We start from the raw sequence: 13,320 nt of genomic DNA, 5'->3' as shown, positions 1-13,320 counted from the left end.
CTTACATAAGAGCACATCAATTGTGATGGAACCGTGTACTTAACTAGTATACTGTTGTGTTGTAGGTTGATTGGATGCCATATGATGCCGAGTGTGATTTCCGGCTGAACGAGATGTGCATGCGTGACAGGAAGATTTGGCGGGCGAGATGCCCACTGATATGCTTCTATGCTGTCGAGTGGCACTTACCAGATCGTGTCGCAAGACAATTTGGGAGAAGGCAAGGGACACCAAGGGATGAGAGTTACGAGACAAGCCAATATCTGCATCGGTAAGATAGTTGTAGCTTTGGATATATAGTAGAGCATTATCAAAGACATTTTTTGCTAATGCTTTCATCTTGTACATAATTTGCAGAATTAGTCGAAAGAATAACCCGGAAACTTTGACTTGGGCCATCAAGCACTCCGAGTGGATAGATTTTTGGAATCGAAGAGCGGCCCTAGTGGAGAAGGAAAGAAGACTCCATAGTGATTCATTATATGAAGAGCATCTAAAGTGGCTTGCGGGACGTTACCGGTTGAAGCTAAAGCCCGGTTGGAACCGTTCGGAATTGGAAGAGTTGGATCGTGAGAGCAGGTATATGGACTTCAATTTAGAAACGAGAGACAACGAAGGGACACAACTTGACTACGCACAATTACACGACCGAGTGGTATGCTCCACACAATTAGAATCTACTTCGAGTGCATTTACATGTACTTAAAAGATAATTTTTCGTGATCTTCATTTTGCAGGGCATGGAGTTATTGCATTGTGTTAACGAGGCTGGTGTAGCACTTGGTGAAGATGAGGGAAGTGGATCATCTAAGAAACTTCTTAGGAAAACAATGAAGGTATTTGTTATCTTTATTCAAAAACCTCCATCTTTGCACACTTTTTACTTAGTCTAGTATTGCATCTTTGTTATGTTGCAGAGTTTCGTGAGTCGGTTTCACAAGATGGCAGCTATGCTCTCTTGCCACAAGATTGCAGCTGGAGCTTCTACTAGCCGTGACAATAGACGTCGTCGTCGTCTTGTCTTGCAACAAGAACAACAAGAGGAGCCATAGCAAGAGGAGGAACTGCAAGAGGAGCCAGAGCAAGAGGATGAGGAGCCAGAACAAGACGAAGAGGAGTACAATCAAGACGAAGAGGAGGTGCTTGGGATGTCCCAAATGGATGATGTGCCGCAGCCATCACAGCCCACACAACGCACGCCGTGCAGCAAAAAAGGAAGGAATAGGTGAATTAGTTAATACTAGATCGATTCTCGCGAACTTTGTTATGTTTCATTCGTGAACTTAGAGCATAACACTAGGAGCATGCATACTACACTAGGAGCATAACACTAGGAGCATGCATACTACACCAACTAAATTCATTAGGCTAAAGCTAACAACACCGTATGAAACACTATATATGTACCCTTTTTGCAAAGGATTTGCAAAAAATGGAAAAGCTAGGGTTTGAAATAATCCACTAACTGTGATGGATTGAACCAAACAAATCATGGAGGTGTACTGGATTTACCTCAATGGTAGTAAATGACTTCGATCCAACGGTCAAATGGGACCGATTTATGAGAGATTTGAGGGGGGGGGGTTTGGTTGGGGGAGAGAGAGTGTGGGGGGCAGCAGCTCGGGGTTGTGAGGTTGAAGAATGAGTTATGGAGTGGGCCCACAGGTACTTATAATCTGCAAAGACCAAAACGCCGTGACTCCTGGCGTCTAGGTGTGCAGAGGTATCTGGCGTCTGGGCAGAGATCAGGATGCCGTGGTATATGGCGTCTGGGAAGAGGTCTAGACGCTGTGACTTCTGGCGTCTGGGATTTACAGAACGATTCTGGTCTGGAGCAGAGTCAAAGACGCCTCGATCCCTGGCGTCTTGGTAGTGCGCTGGACGCCGCGGTTCCTAGCGTCTCGGTTTCAACAGGGGCCAACAGACCTTTTACCTCTCTGGATATGACAATTTGGTTGCACAATTCACCACATGGACAACTAATAAGAAAGTTAGGTTCATTACATAGTTCTCATCAAATAGCATAACTTAGGTTCGTTACATAGTTCCCATCAAATAGCATAACTTAGGTTCATTACATAGTTCCCATCAAATAGCACAATAGGTCCATGACATAGTTCATCACAAATTCATGATACAATCCTCAAATAGCAGCACATTCAAGTCTTTATTGGGTCACACGCGGCCATTTCCCCTTCTTGTCGCGTGCCTCATCCTCCTCTTGTGCATCGCGAGCCCTCGCAAGCTTTCTTGCCCTCTCCTCTTGACGAGCTGCCTTCTCTTTGCGCGCCCTCTCCTCCTCACGCTTCTTCCGCTCCTTCCTCTCCCTCTCACGACGTTCTTCATCCTCGGCTCTCTGTAACATGAAGGGGTTTTCACATCCTTCTCCTTTGTCTTGTCCAACCTTGCGTCCTCCCACTTGTTCGGCATGTCCTCTTGGTCAGCGCACCGTGGCCTCGTCGTGGAACCGGATGAAGCCATGCCTATGAGAAGAAGAATTGTTAGAAAATTACATGAACAAACTAAATGCAAAAAAAACACAATACAAGAAAACAAGAAAAGAATGAACAAATATTTACCATTCAAAATTGGTCAACCATTTGGATTATGCAAATAACCAAACGCCGACCCGTTATCAGTCCTCCGTACTCTTGTACCACCACCGGAACCACCTCTAGGAGCACCACTACTACCCCCTCTAGGGCCTCCATTAGCGCCACCTCTACCACGTTGTCCATGAAGGAAATATGCCCTAGAGGCAATAATAAAGTTATTAATTATTTCCTTATATCATGATAAATGTTTATTATTCATGCTAGAATTGTATTAACCGGAAACATAATACATGTGTGAATATATAGACAAACAGAGTGTCACTAGTATGCCTCTACTTGACTAGCTTGTTAATCAAAGATGGTTATGTTTCCTAACCATGAACAAGGAGTTGTTATGTGATTAACAAGGTCACATCATTAGTTGAATGATCTGATTGACATGACCCATTCCGTTAGCTTAGCACACGATCGTTTAGTATGTTGCTATTGCTTCCTTCATGACTTATACATGTTCCTATGACTATGAGATTATGCAACTCCCGTTTACCGGAGGAACACTTTGTGTGCTACCAAACGTCACAACGTAACTGGGTGATTATAAAGGTGCTCTACAGGTGTCTCCGAAGGTACTTGTTGGGTTGGCGTATTTCGAGATTAGGATTTGTCACTCCGAATGTCGGAGAGGTATCTCTGGGCCCTCTCGGTAATGCACATCACTTAAGCCTTGCAAGCATTTCAACTAAAGAGTTAGTTGTGAGATGATGTATTACGGAACGAGTAAAGAGACTTGCCGGTAACGAGATTGAACTAGGTATTGGATACCGACGATCGAATCTCGGGCAAGTAACATACCGATGACAAAGGGAACAACGTATGTTGTTATGCGGTCTGACCGATAAAGATCTTCGAAGAATATGTAGGAACCAATATGGGCATCCAGGTCCCGCTATTGGTTATTGACCGGAGACGTGTCTCGGTCATGTCTACATTGTTCTCGAACCGTAGGGTCCGCACGCTTAAGGTTTCGATGACAGTTATATTATGAGTTTATGTATTTTGATGTACCGAAGGTTGTTCGGAGTCCCGGATATGATCACGGACATGACGAGGAGTCTCGAAATGGTCGAGACATAAAGATTGATATATTGGACGGATATATTTGGACACCGGAAAGGTTCCGGAGAAGTTTGGAGCTCCGGAGGGTTACCGGAAGCCCCCGGGAGGTATATGGGCCTTATTGGGCCCATGTAGAAGGAAAGGAGAAGGAACAAGGGAGGGGTCGCGCCCCCCCAGCCCAATCCGAATTGGGGAGGGGGGCCGGCCCCCCCTTTCCTTTCTCCTTCCCCCTCTTCCTAATACTACTACTAGTACTATTTCCTACTACTAGTACTCTTTCCTTCCCCCTCCAAATAAGATAAGGAAAAGGGGGGAAACCTACTTGGAGTAGGTTTCCCCCTCCCCTATGGCACGCCCCCCTTGGCCGGCCACCTCCTCCCCTCCCTCCTTTATATACGGGGGTAGGGGGGCACCCTAGAAGACACAAGTTGATCCTTGAGATCGTTCCTTAGCCGTGTGCGGTGCCCCCCTCCACGATATTACACCTCGATCATATTGTAGCGGTGCTTAGGCGAAGCCCTGCGACAGGAGAACATCAAGATCGTCACCACGCCGTCGTGCTGACGGAACTCCCCCTCGGAGCCTCTACTGGATTGGAGATCGAGGGAGCGTCATCGAGCTGTACGCGTGTCAAGAACTCGGAGGTGCCGGAGTAACGGTGCTTGGATCGGTTGGACCAAGAGGACGTACGACTACTTCCTCTACGTTGTGTCAACGCTTCCGCTTCGGTATACGAGGGTACGTAGACAACACTCTCCCCTCTCGTCGCTATGCATCACCATGATCTTGCGTGTGCGTAGGAAATTTTTTGAAATTACTACGTTCCCCAACAGTGGTATCAGAGCCCAGGTTTTTATGGTTTGATGTTATATGCACGAGTAGAACACAAGTGAGTTGTGGGCGATATAAGTCATACTGCTTACCAGCATGTCATACTTTGGTTCGGCGGTATTGTTGGATGAAGCGGCCCGGACCGACATTACGCGTACGCTTACGCGAGACTGGTTTTACCGCCGTGCTTTGCACACAGGTGACTAGCGGGTGTCAGTTTCTCCAACTTTAGTTGAACCGAGTGTGGCTACGCCCAGTCCTTGCGAAGGTTAAAACAGCACCAACTTGACAAACTATCGTTGTGGTTTTGATGCGTAGGTGAGATTGGTTCTTGCTTAAGCCTGTAGCAGCCACGTAAAATTTGCAACAACAAAGTAGAGGACGTCTAACTTGTTTTTGCAGGGCATGTTGTGATGTGATATGGTCAAGACGTGATAAGATATAAGTTGTTGTTTGAGATGATCATGTTTTGTTGGCAACTGGCAGAAGCCCTATGGATGTCTCTTTGTTGCATAAGATGCAAGTGCCAAATAATTGCTTTACTTTATCGCTATACGATAGCAATAGTTGCAAGAGCAATAGTTGGTGAGACAACCATGTGATGACACATTGATATAGATCAAGATGATGAAGATCATGGTGTCGTGCCGGTGACGATAGAGATCATGACAGTACTTTGGAGATGGAGATCAAAGGCGCAAGATGATCATGGCCATATCATGTCACATATTTTGATTGCATATGATGTTTATCTATTATACATCTTATTCTTGCTTTGATTGACGGTAGCATTTTAAGATGATCTCTCACTAATTATCAAGAAGTGTTCTCCCTGAGTATGCACCGTTGCCAAAGTTCGTCGTGCCCAGACACCACGTGATGATCGGGTGTGATAAGCTCTACGTCCATCTACAACGGGTGCAAGCCAGTTTTGCACACGCGGAATACTCAGGTTAAACTTGACGAGCCTAGCATATGCAGATATGGCCTCGGAGCACGGAGACCGAAAGGTCGAGCGTGAATCATATAGTAGATATGATCAACATAAGATGTTCACCATTGAAAACTACTCCATCTCACGTGATGATCGGTTATGGTTTAGTTGATTTGGATCACGTGATCACTTAGATGACTAGAGAGATGTCTGTCTAAGTGGGAGTTCTTAAGTAATATGATTAATTGAACTTAAATTTATCATGAATTAGTCCTGGTCGTATTTTGCAAATTATGTTGTAAGATCAATAGCTTGCGTAGTTGCTTTCATATGTTGATTTTGATATGTTCCTAGAGAAAATTGTGTTGAAAAATGTTAGTAGCAATGATGCGGATTGGATCCGCGATCTGAGGTTTATCCTCATTGCTGCACAGAAGAATTATGTCCTTAATGCACCGCTAGGTGACAGACCTATTGCAGGAGCAGATGCAAACATTATGAACGTTTGGCTAGCTCAATATGATGACTACTTGATAGTTTTGTGCACCATGCTTTATGGCTTAGAATCGGGACTTCAAAGATGTTTTGAACATCATGGACCATATGAGATGTTCCAGGAGTTGAAGTTAATATTTCAAGCAAATACCCGAGTTGAGAGATATGAAGTCTCCAACAAGTTCTATAGCTAAAAGATGGAGGAGAATCGCTCAACTAGTGAGCATGTGCTCAGATTGTCTGGATACTACAATCGCTTGAATCAAGCGGGAGTGAATCTTCCAGATAAGATAGTGATTGACAGAATTCTCTAGTCACCATCACCAAGTTAGTAGAACTTCGTGATGAACTATAGTATGCAAGGGATGATGAAAATGATTCCCGGGTTTTTCATGATGATGAAATCGATGAAGGTAGAAATCAAGAAAGAACATCAAGTGTTGATGGTTAATAAGACCACTAGTTTCAAGAAAAGGGCAAAGGGATAGAAAGGGAACTTCAAGAAGAACGGCAAGCAAGTTGCTGCTCAAGTGAAGAAGCCCAAGTCTGGACCTAAGCCTGAGACTAAGTGCTTCTACTGCAAAGGAACTGGTCACTGAAAGCAGAACTACCCCAAGTATTTGGCGGATAAGAAGGATGGCAATGTGAACAAAGGTATATTTGATATACATGTTATTGATGTGTACTTTAGTAGTGTTTATAGCAACCCCTCGGTATTTGGTACTGGTTCAGTTGCTAAGAGTAGTAACTCAAAACAGGAGTTGCAGAATAAACAGAAACTAGTTAAGGGTGAAGTGACGATGTGTGTTGAAAGTAGTTTCAAGATTGATATGATCATCATCGCACACTCTCTATACTTTCGGGATTAGTGTTGAACCTAAATAAATGTTATTTGGTGTTTGCGTTGAGCATGAATATGATTTGATCGTGTTTATTGCAATACGGTTATTCATTTAAGTAAGAGAATAAACTGTTGTTCTGTTTACATGAATAAAACCTTATATGGTTACACATCCAATGAAAATGGTTCATTGGATCTCGATCGTAGTGATACACGTATTCATAATATTGAAACCAAAAGATGCAAAGTTAATAATGATAATGCAACTTATTTGTGGCACTGCCGTTTAGGTCATATTGGTGTAAAGCGCATGAAGAAACTCCATGCTGATGGGATTTTGGAATCACTTGATTATGAATCACTTGATGCTTGCGAACCATGCCTCATGGGCAAGATGACTAAGACTCCGTTCTCCGGAACAGTGGAGCGAGCAACTGACTTATTGGAAATAATACATACTGATGTATGCGATCCAATGAGTGTTAAGGCTCGCGGCGGGTATCGTTATTTTCTGACCTTCACAAGATGATTTGAGCAGATATGGGTATATCTACTTGATGAAACATAAGTCTGAAATAGTTGAAAGGTTCAAAGAATTTCAGAGTGAAGTGGAAAAATCATCGTAACAAGAAAATAAAGTTTCTGCGATCTAATCGCGGAGACGAATATTTGAGTTACGAGTTTGGTCTTCAGTTAAAACAATGTGGAATAGTTTCACAGCTCACGCCACCTGGAACACCACAACGTTATGGTGTGTCTGAACGTCGTAACTGCACTTTATTGGATATGGTGCGATATATGATGTCTCTTACTGATTTACCACTATTGATTTGGGGTTATGCATTAGAGACAGCTGCATTCACTTTAAATAGGGCACCATCGAAATCTGTTGAGACGACGCCTTATGAACTGTGGTTTGGCAAGAAACCAAAGTTTCGTTTCTTAAAGTTTGGGGCCGCGATGCTTATGTGAAAAAGCTTCAACCTGATAAGCTCGAACCCAAATCGGAGAAATGTGTCTTCATAGGATACCCAAAGGAGACAATTGGGTACACCTTCTATCACAGATCCGAAGGCAAAGACATTCGTTGCTAAGAATGGATCCTTTCCAGAGAATGAGTTTCTCTCGAAAGAAGTGAGTGGGAGGAAAGTAGAACTAGATAAGGTAATTGTACCTTCTCCCTTATTGGAAAGTAGTTCATCACAGAAATCTGTTCCTGTGACTACTACACCAATTAGTGAGGAAGCTAATGATGATGATCATGTAACTTCGGATCAAGTTACTACCGAACCTCGTAGGTCAACCAGAGTGAGATCCGCATCAGAGTGGTACGGTAATCCTATTCTGGAAGTCATGTTACTAGACCATGATGAACCTACGAACTATGAGGAAGCGATGATGAGCCCAGATTCCGCAAAATGGCTTAAGGCCATGAAATCTGAGATGGGATCCATGTATGAGAACAAAGTGTGGACTTCGGTGGAGCTGCCCGATGATCGGCAAGCCATATTGTATAAATGGATCTTCAAGAGGAAGACGGACGTTGATAGTAGTGTTACTATCTACAAAGCTCGACTTGTCGCAAAAAGGTTTTTGACAAGTTCAAGGTGTTGACTACAATGAGATTTTCTCAACTGTAGCGATGCTTAAGTCTGTCCGAATCATGTTAGCAATTGCCACAATTTATGAAATTTGGCAAATGGATGTAAAAACTGCATTCCTGAATGGGTTTCTGGAGGAAGAGTTGTATATGATGCAACCAGAAGGTTTTATCGATCCAAAGGGAGCTAACAAAGTGTGCAAGCTCCAGCGATCCATCTATGGACTGGTGCAACCATCTCGGAATTGGAATATACGCTTTGATAAGTTGATCAAAGCATATAGTTTTATACAGACTTGTGGTGATGCCTGTATTTACTAGAAAGTGAGTGGGAGCACTACAACATTTCTGATAAGTATATGTGAATGACATATTGTAGATCGGAAATAACGTAGAATTATTCTGCAAAGCATAAAGGAGTGTTTGAAAGGAGTTTTTTCAAAGAAAGACCTCAGTGAAGCTGCTTACATGTTGAGCATCAAGATCTATAGAGATAGATCAAAACGCTTGATAAGTTTTTTCAATGAGTACATACCTTGACAATATTTTGAAGTAGTTCAAAATGGAACAGTCAAAGAAAGAGTTCTTGCCTATATTACAAGGTGTGAAATTGAGTAAGACTCAAAACCCGATCACGGCAGAATATAGAAAGAGAATGAAAGTCATTCCCTATGCCTTGGCCATAGGTTCTATAAAGTATGCCATGCTGTGTACCAGATCTATTGTATACCCTACACTGAGTTTGGCAAGGGAGTACAATAGTGATCTAGGACTAGATCACTGGACAGCGGTCAAAATTATCCTTAGTGGAATAAGGATATGTTTCTCGATTATGGAAGTGTCAAAAGGTTCGTCGTAAAGGGTTACGTCGATGCAAGTTTTGACACCGATCTAGATGACTCTAAGTCTCGATCTAGATACATATTAAAAGTGGGTGCAATTAGCTAGAGTAGCTCCGTGCAGAGCATTGTAGACATAGAAAATTGCAAAATACATAACGGATCTGAATGTGAAAGACCCGTTGACTAAGATTCTCTCACAAGCAAAACATGATCACACCTTAGTACTCTTTGGGTGTTAATCACATAGCGATGTGAACTAGATTACTGAATCTAGTAAACCCTTTGGGTGTTAATCACATGATGATGTGAACTATTGATGTTAATCACATTGTGATGTGATCTAGATTATTGACTCTAGTGCAAGTGGGAGACTGAAGGAAATATGCCCTAGAGGCAATAATAAAGTTATTAATTATTTCCTTATATCATGATAAATGTTTATTATTCATGCTAGAATTGTATTAACCGGAAACATAATACATGTGTGAATATATAGACAAACAGAGTGTCACTAGTATGCCTCTACTTGACTAGCTTGTTAATCAAAGATGGTTATGTTTCCTAACCATGAACAAGGAGTTGTTATTTGATTAACAAGGTCACATCATTAGTTGAATGATCTGATTGACATGACCCATTCCGTTAGCTTAGCACACGATCGTTTAGTATGTTGCTATTGCTTCCTTCATGACTTATACATGTTCCTATGACTATGAGATTATGCAACTCCCGTTTACCGGAGGACCACTTTGTGTGCTACCAAACGTCACAACGTAACTGGGTGATTATAAAGGTGCTCTACAGGTGTCTCCGAAGGTACTTGTTGGGTTGGCGTATTTTGAGATTAGGATTTGTCACTCCGAATGTCGGAGAGGTATCTCTGGGCCCTCTCGGTAATGCACATCACTTAAGCCTTGCAAGCATTTCAACTAAAGAGTTAGTTGTGAGATGATGTATTACAGAACGAGTAAAGAGACTTGCCGGTAACGAGATTGAAGTAGGTATTGGATACCGACGATCGAATCTCGGGCAAGTAACATACCGATGACAAAGGGAACAATGTATGTTGTTATGCGGTCTGACCGATCAAGATCTTCGAAGAATATGTAGGAACCAATATGGGCATCCAGGTCCCGCTATTGGTTATTGACCGGAGACGTGTCTTGGTCATGTCTACATTGTTCTCGACCGTAGGGTCCGCACGCTTAAGGTTTCGATGACAGTTATATTATGAGTTTATGTATTTTGATGTACCGAAGGTTGTTTGGAGTCCCGGATATGATCACGGACATGACGAGGAGTCTCGAAATGGTCGAGACATAAAGATTGATATATTGGACGGATATATTTGGACACCGGAAAGGTTCCGGAGAAGTTTGGAGCTCCGGAGGGTTACCGGAACCCCCTGGGAGGTATATGGGCCTTATTGGGCCCATGTAGAAGGAAGGGAGAAGGAACAAGGGATGGGGGCGCGCCCCCCCAGCCCAATCCGAATTGGGGAGGGGGGCCGGCCCCCCCTTTCCTTTCTCCTTCCCCCTCTTCCTAATACTACTACTAGTACTATTTCCTACTACTAGTACTCTTTCCTTCCCCCTCCAAATAAGATAAGGAAAAGGGGGGAAACCTACTTGGAGTAGGTTTCCCCCTCCCCTATGGCGCGCCCCCCTTGGCCGGCCACCTCCTCCCCTCCCTCCTTTATATACGGGGGTAGGGGGGCACCCTAGAAGACACAAGTTGATCCTTGAGATCGTTCCTTAGCCGTGTGCGGTGCCCCCCTCCACGATATTACACCTCGATCATATTGTAGCGGTGCTTAGGCGAAGCCCTGCGACAGGAGAACATCAAGATCGTCACCACGCCGTCGTGCTGACGGAACTCCCCCTCGGAGCCTCTACTGGATTGGAGATCGAGGGAGCATCATCGAGCTGTACGCGTGTCAAGAACTCGGAGGTGCCGGAGTAACGGTGCTTGGATCGGTTGGACCAAGAGGACGTACGACTACTTCCTCTACGTTGTGTCAACGCTTCCGCTTCGGTCTACGAGGGTACGTAGACAACACTCTCCCCTCTCGTTGCTATGCATCACCATGATCTTGCGTGTGCGTAGGAAATTTTTTGAAATTACTACGTTCCCCAATAGTCCACTCCTAACACCTCCTCTAGGGCCTCTAGCAGCATGGGAACCACCTCTACGACCACCGGAACCCCCCCTATGACCATCGGAACCCCCTTTGCCACCACCTGCCTGACTCGTGGTTGGATTGCCCTTCTTTGATGTTTTCCTTTTCTTAGAACATGTTCTCACATTGTGTCTCGGATTGTCACATTGACCACAGTTGATAGTGTCCGGAGGCTCCATAAAGTGCCCGCTACCAAATTGGTTCATGCCAGTGTATCCAGCTAGGTTGTCCATATCGCCTCTCAATCGTTTCTGTCTGATTCTACCCTTGGACTCAACCTTCAGCAAAGGATCGGGCCTAAGCTCCGGGCCATTATAGTCAGGCCACTGCGATGGGTCTAGGAAGGGTTGGAATCGAGGGGCCCATGTCAACCTAGTAGCTTCAAGATTGAACTCATGCATCCTCACGGTTGTCCCACAAGACACATGTATATTTCTTGACGCCGCCGCCGTCAAAAGATGAGAGCACGGCCAATGATACTTACTAGGCCTCTCACACTGACACCACCATCTCTTAAGGTGCACCTCGAATGCACGACCACCATATGAGATACCATCTCTTGTTGTCCCACCAGGCTCATCGATTTGGTAGGTCATATCGTAGGTGTTGAATAGCCTAAGTTTCTGTGCCGAGGACTTGCTTTGTTGTAACATCATCCACTCTTCAACCTTTGGTGGATATTCCATTTTTTCACCAATCCACTTCACGGTTTCATCTGAATGCATCAGAAAATACTCATTAAGCTTGAAGAAAGTATATTCCACTATTGCAGTCACTGGCAATGGGCGGGCACCTCTGAGCACATTGTTAAAACATTCGACCATGTTACTGGTCATGTCTCCATATCTCCAACCTCCTTCGTCATGAGCGCGTGCCCACTTGTGTTTCTTCGGAAAATTTCGTGTTAAGAAATCTTTCCCTCCTTCGTTTGTAGCTTCGTAGAGCTTGTCATAGCGAATGGTGAACGCACCGGTGCTGAAGGCCACACCAACATGGGTTAGATCCTTGCTCAACTCCTTGCTCTTACATGCCCTGTAAAAGTTTTCCACGAAATGCCTCATGCACCATCGATGGTGGAGCTTTGGAAGTCCTGGAATAACAATGTCCATGGCTTTCAGTATGCCTTGGTGTCGGTCTGATATAATGCACACTTCTCTATCACCAATGACATTTTCCCTAACATGACGCATGAACCACTCCCAGTTGTCTTGGTGCTCGAAAGGCACCAAACCAAATGCCACCGGCAACACATTGTCATTGGAGGAGTGCGCCATTGCTACCATGATTGTGCCCTTGTATCGGCCGGTCAGGAATGTGCCATCAATAGACAAAACCGGACGGCAATGCTTAAAGGCCGTGATGCATTGTTCGAAACTCCAGAAGGCACGGTGAAACACCCCATGACCATCATCCTCGACCACATGGTACATGCCGGGGTTCCTGTGGCCAATCGCTCCCAACAACCGCGGGAGGCGATCGTATGCTTCTTCCCAACTACCATACAACATCCTTAAAGCATTTGACTTGGCCTTCCATGTCTTCCCATACTTGACTTTGTATCCATACATTTTTTTCACCATCGTCATGAGGAGCTTCACCTTCACAGTTGGATCACTTGATACTTCTTTCATTAATTGAAACCCGAGAAACTCAGACGTGAGTTGACGGTGTGTTTTAGGCTTCTTTTTTGACGGTGGCCTGCACGAGTGACACACACAACTTGTTAACAGCCATTGCCCGGTTTTAATTCTTCTTCCATGGACCGCCCATGGGCATCCTTGGTCACAATGGATGGAGTAACGCACTTTTTGGTCCGAGTGCCCAACAAGATATGGTCTATGGTTCCTAATAGCATAGTCACTCAGAGAGCGGCGTTTTGGCTCCTAGGTGCATATGCACCCATTGTTGAAATACACATTTTGGAAAG

At 44.3% G+C, this 13,320-nt stretch overlaps 1 protein-coding gene across 1 annotated transcript; it reads left to right on the top strand.

Moving 5' to 3' along the window:
- The first annotated feature begins 363 nt into the window (after nucleotides 1–363).
- On the top strand, nucleotides 364–1,112 carry LOC123042929 (uncharacterized). Its single transcript, XM_044465276.1, has 3 exons — nucleotides 364–655; nucleotides 738–836; nucleotides 918–1,112. The coding sequence occupies exons 1-3, from the start codon at nucleotides 584–586 to the stop codon at nucleotides 1,050–1,052; spliced, it is 306 nt and encodes a 101-aa protein (XP_044321211.1). The 5' UTR covers nucleotides 364–583; the 3' UTR covers nucleotides 1,053–1,112.
- The last annotated feature ends 12,208 nt before the right edge of the window (nucleotides 1,113–13,320 follow it).

This window comes from Triticum aestivum, chromosome 2B (assembly GCF_018294505.1).
Source record: "Triticum aestivum cultivar Chinese Spring chromosome 2B, IWGSC CS RefSeq v2.1, whole genome shotgun sequence".
Lineage (NCBI taxonomy): Eukaryota > Viridiplantae > Streptophyta > Magnoliopsida > Poales > Poaceae > Triticum > Triticum aestivum.
The sequence above is the reverse complement of the archived record's forward strand: the minus strand, read 5'-3'. Positions and strand labels throughout refer to the sequence as shown.

Excerpts from the sequence above, each read along its gene's own strand:
- LOC123042929 (XM_044465276.1), top strand. The coding sequence starts at position 584 with ATGGACTTCAATTTAGAAACGAGAGACAACGAAGGGACACAACTTGAC. Across the intron at positions 656-737 it reads CACAATTACACGACCGAGTG|GGCATGGAGTTATTGCATTG; the intron begins GTATGCTCCACA and ends TTCATTTTGCAG. Across the intron at positions 837-917 it reads TTCTTAGGAAAACAATGAAG|AGTTTCGTGAGTCGGTTTCA; the intron begins GTATTTGTTATC and ends GTTATGTTGCAG.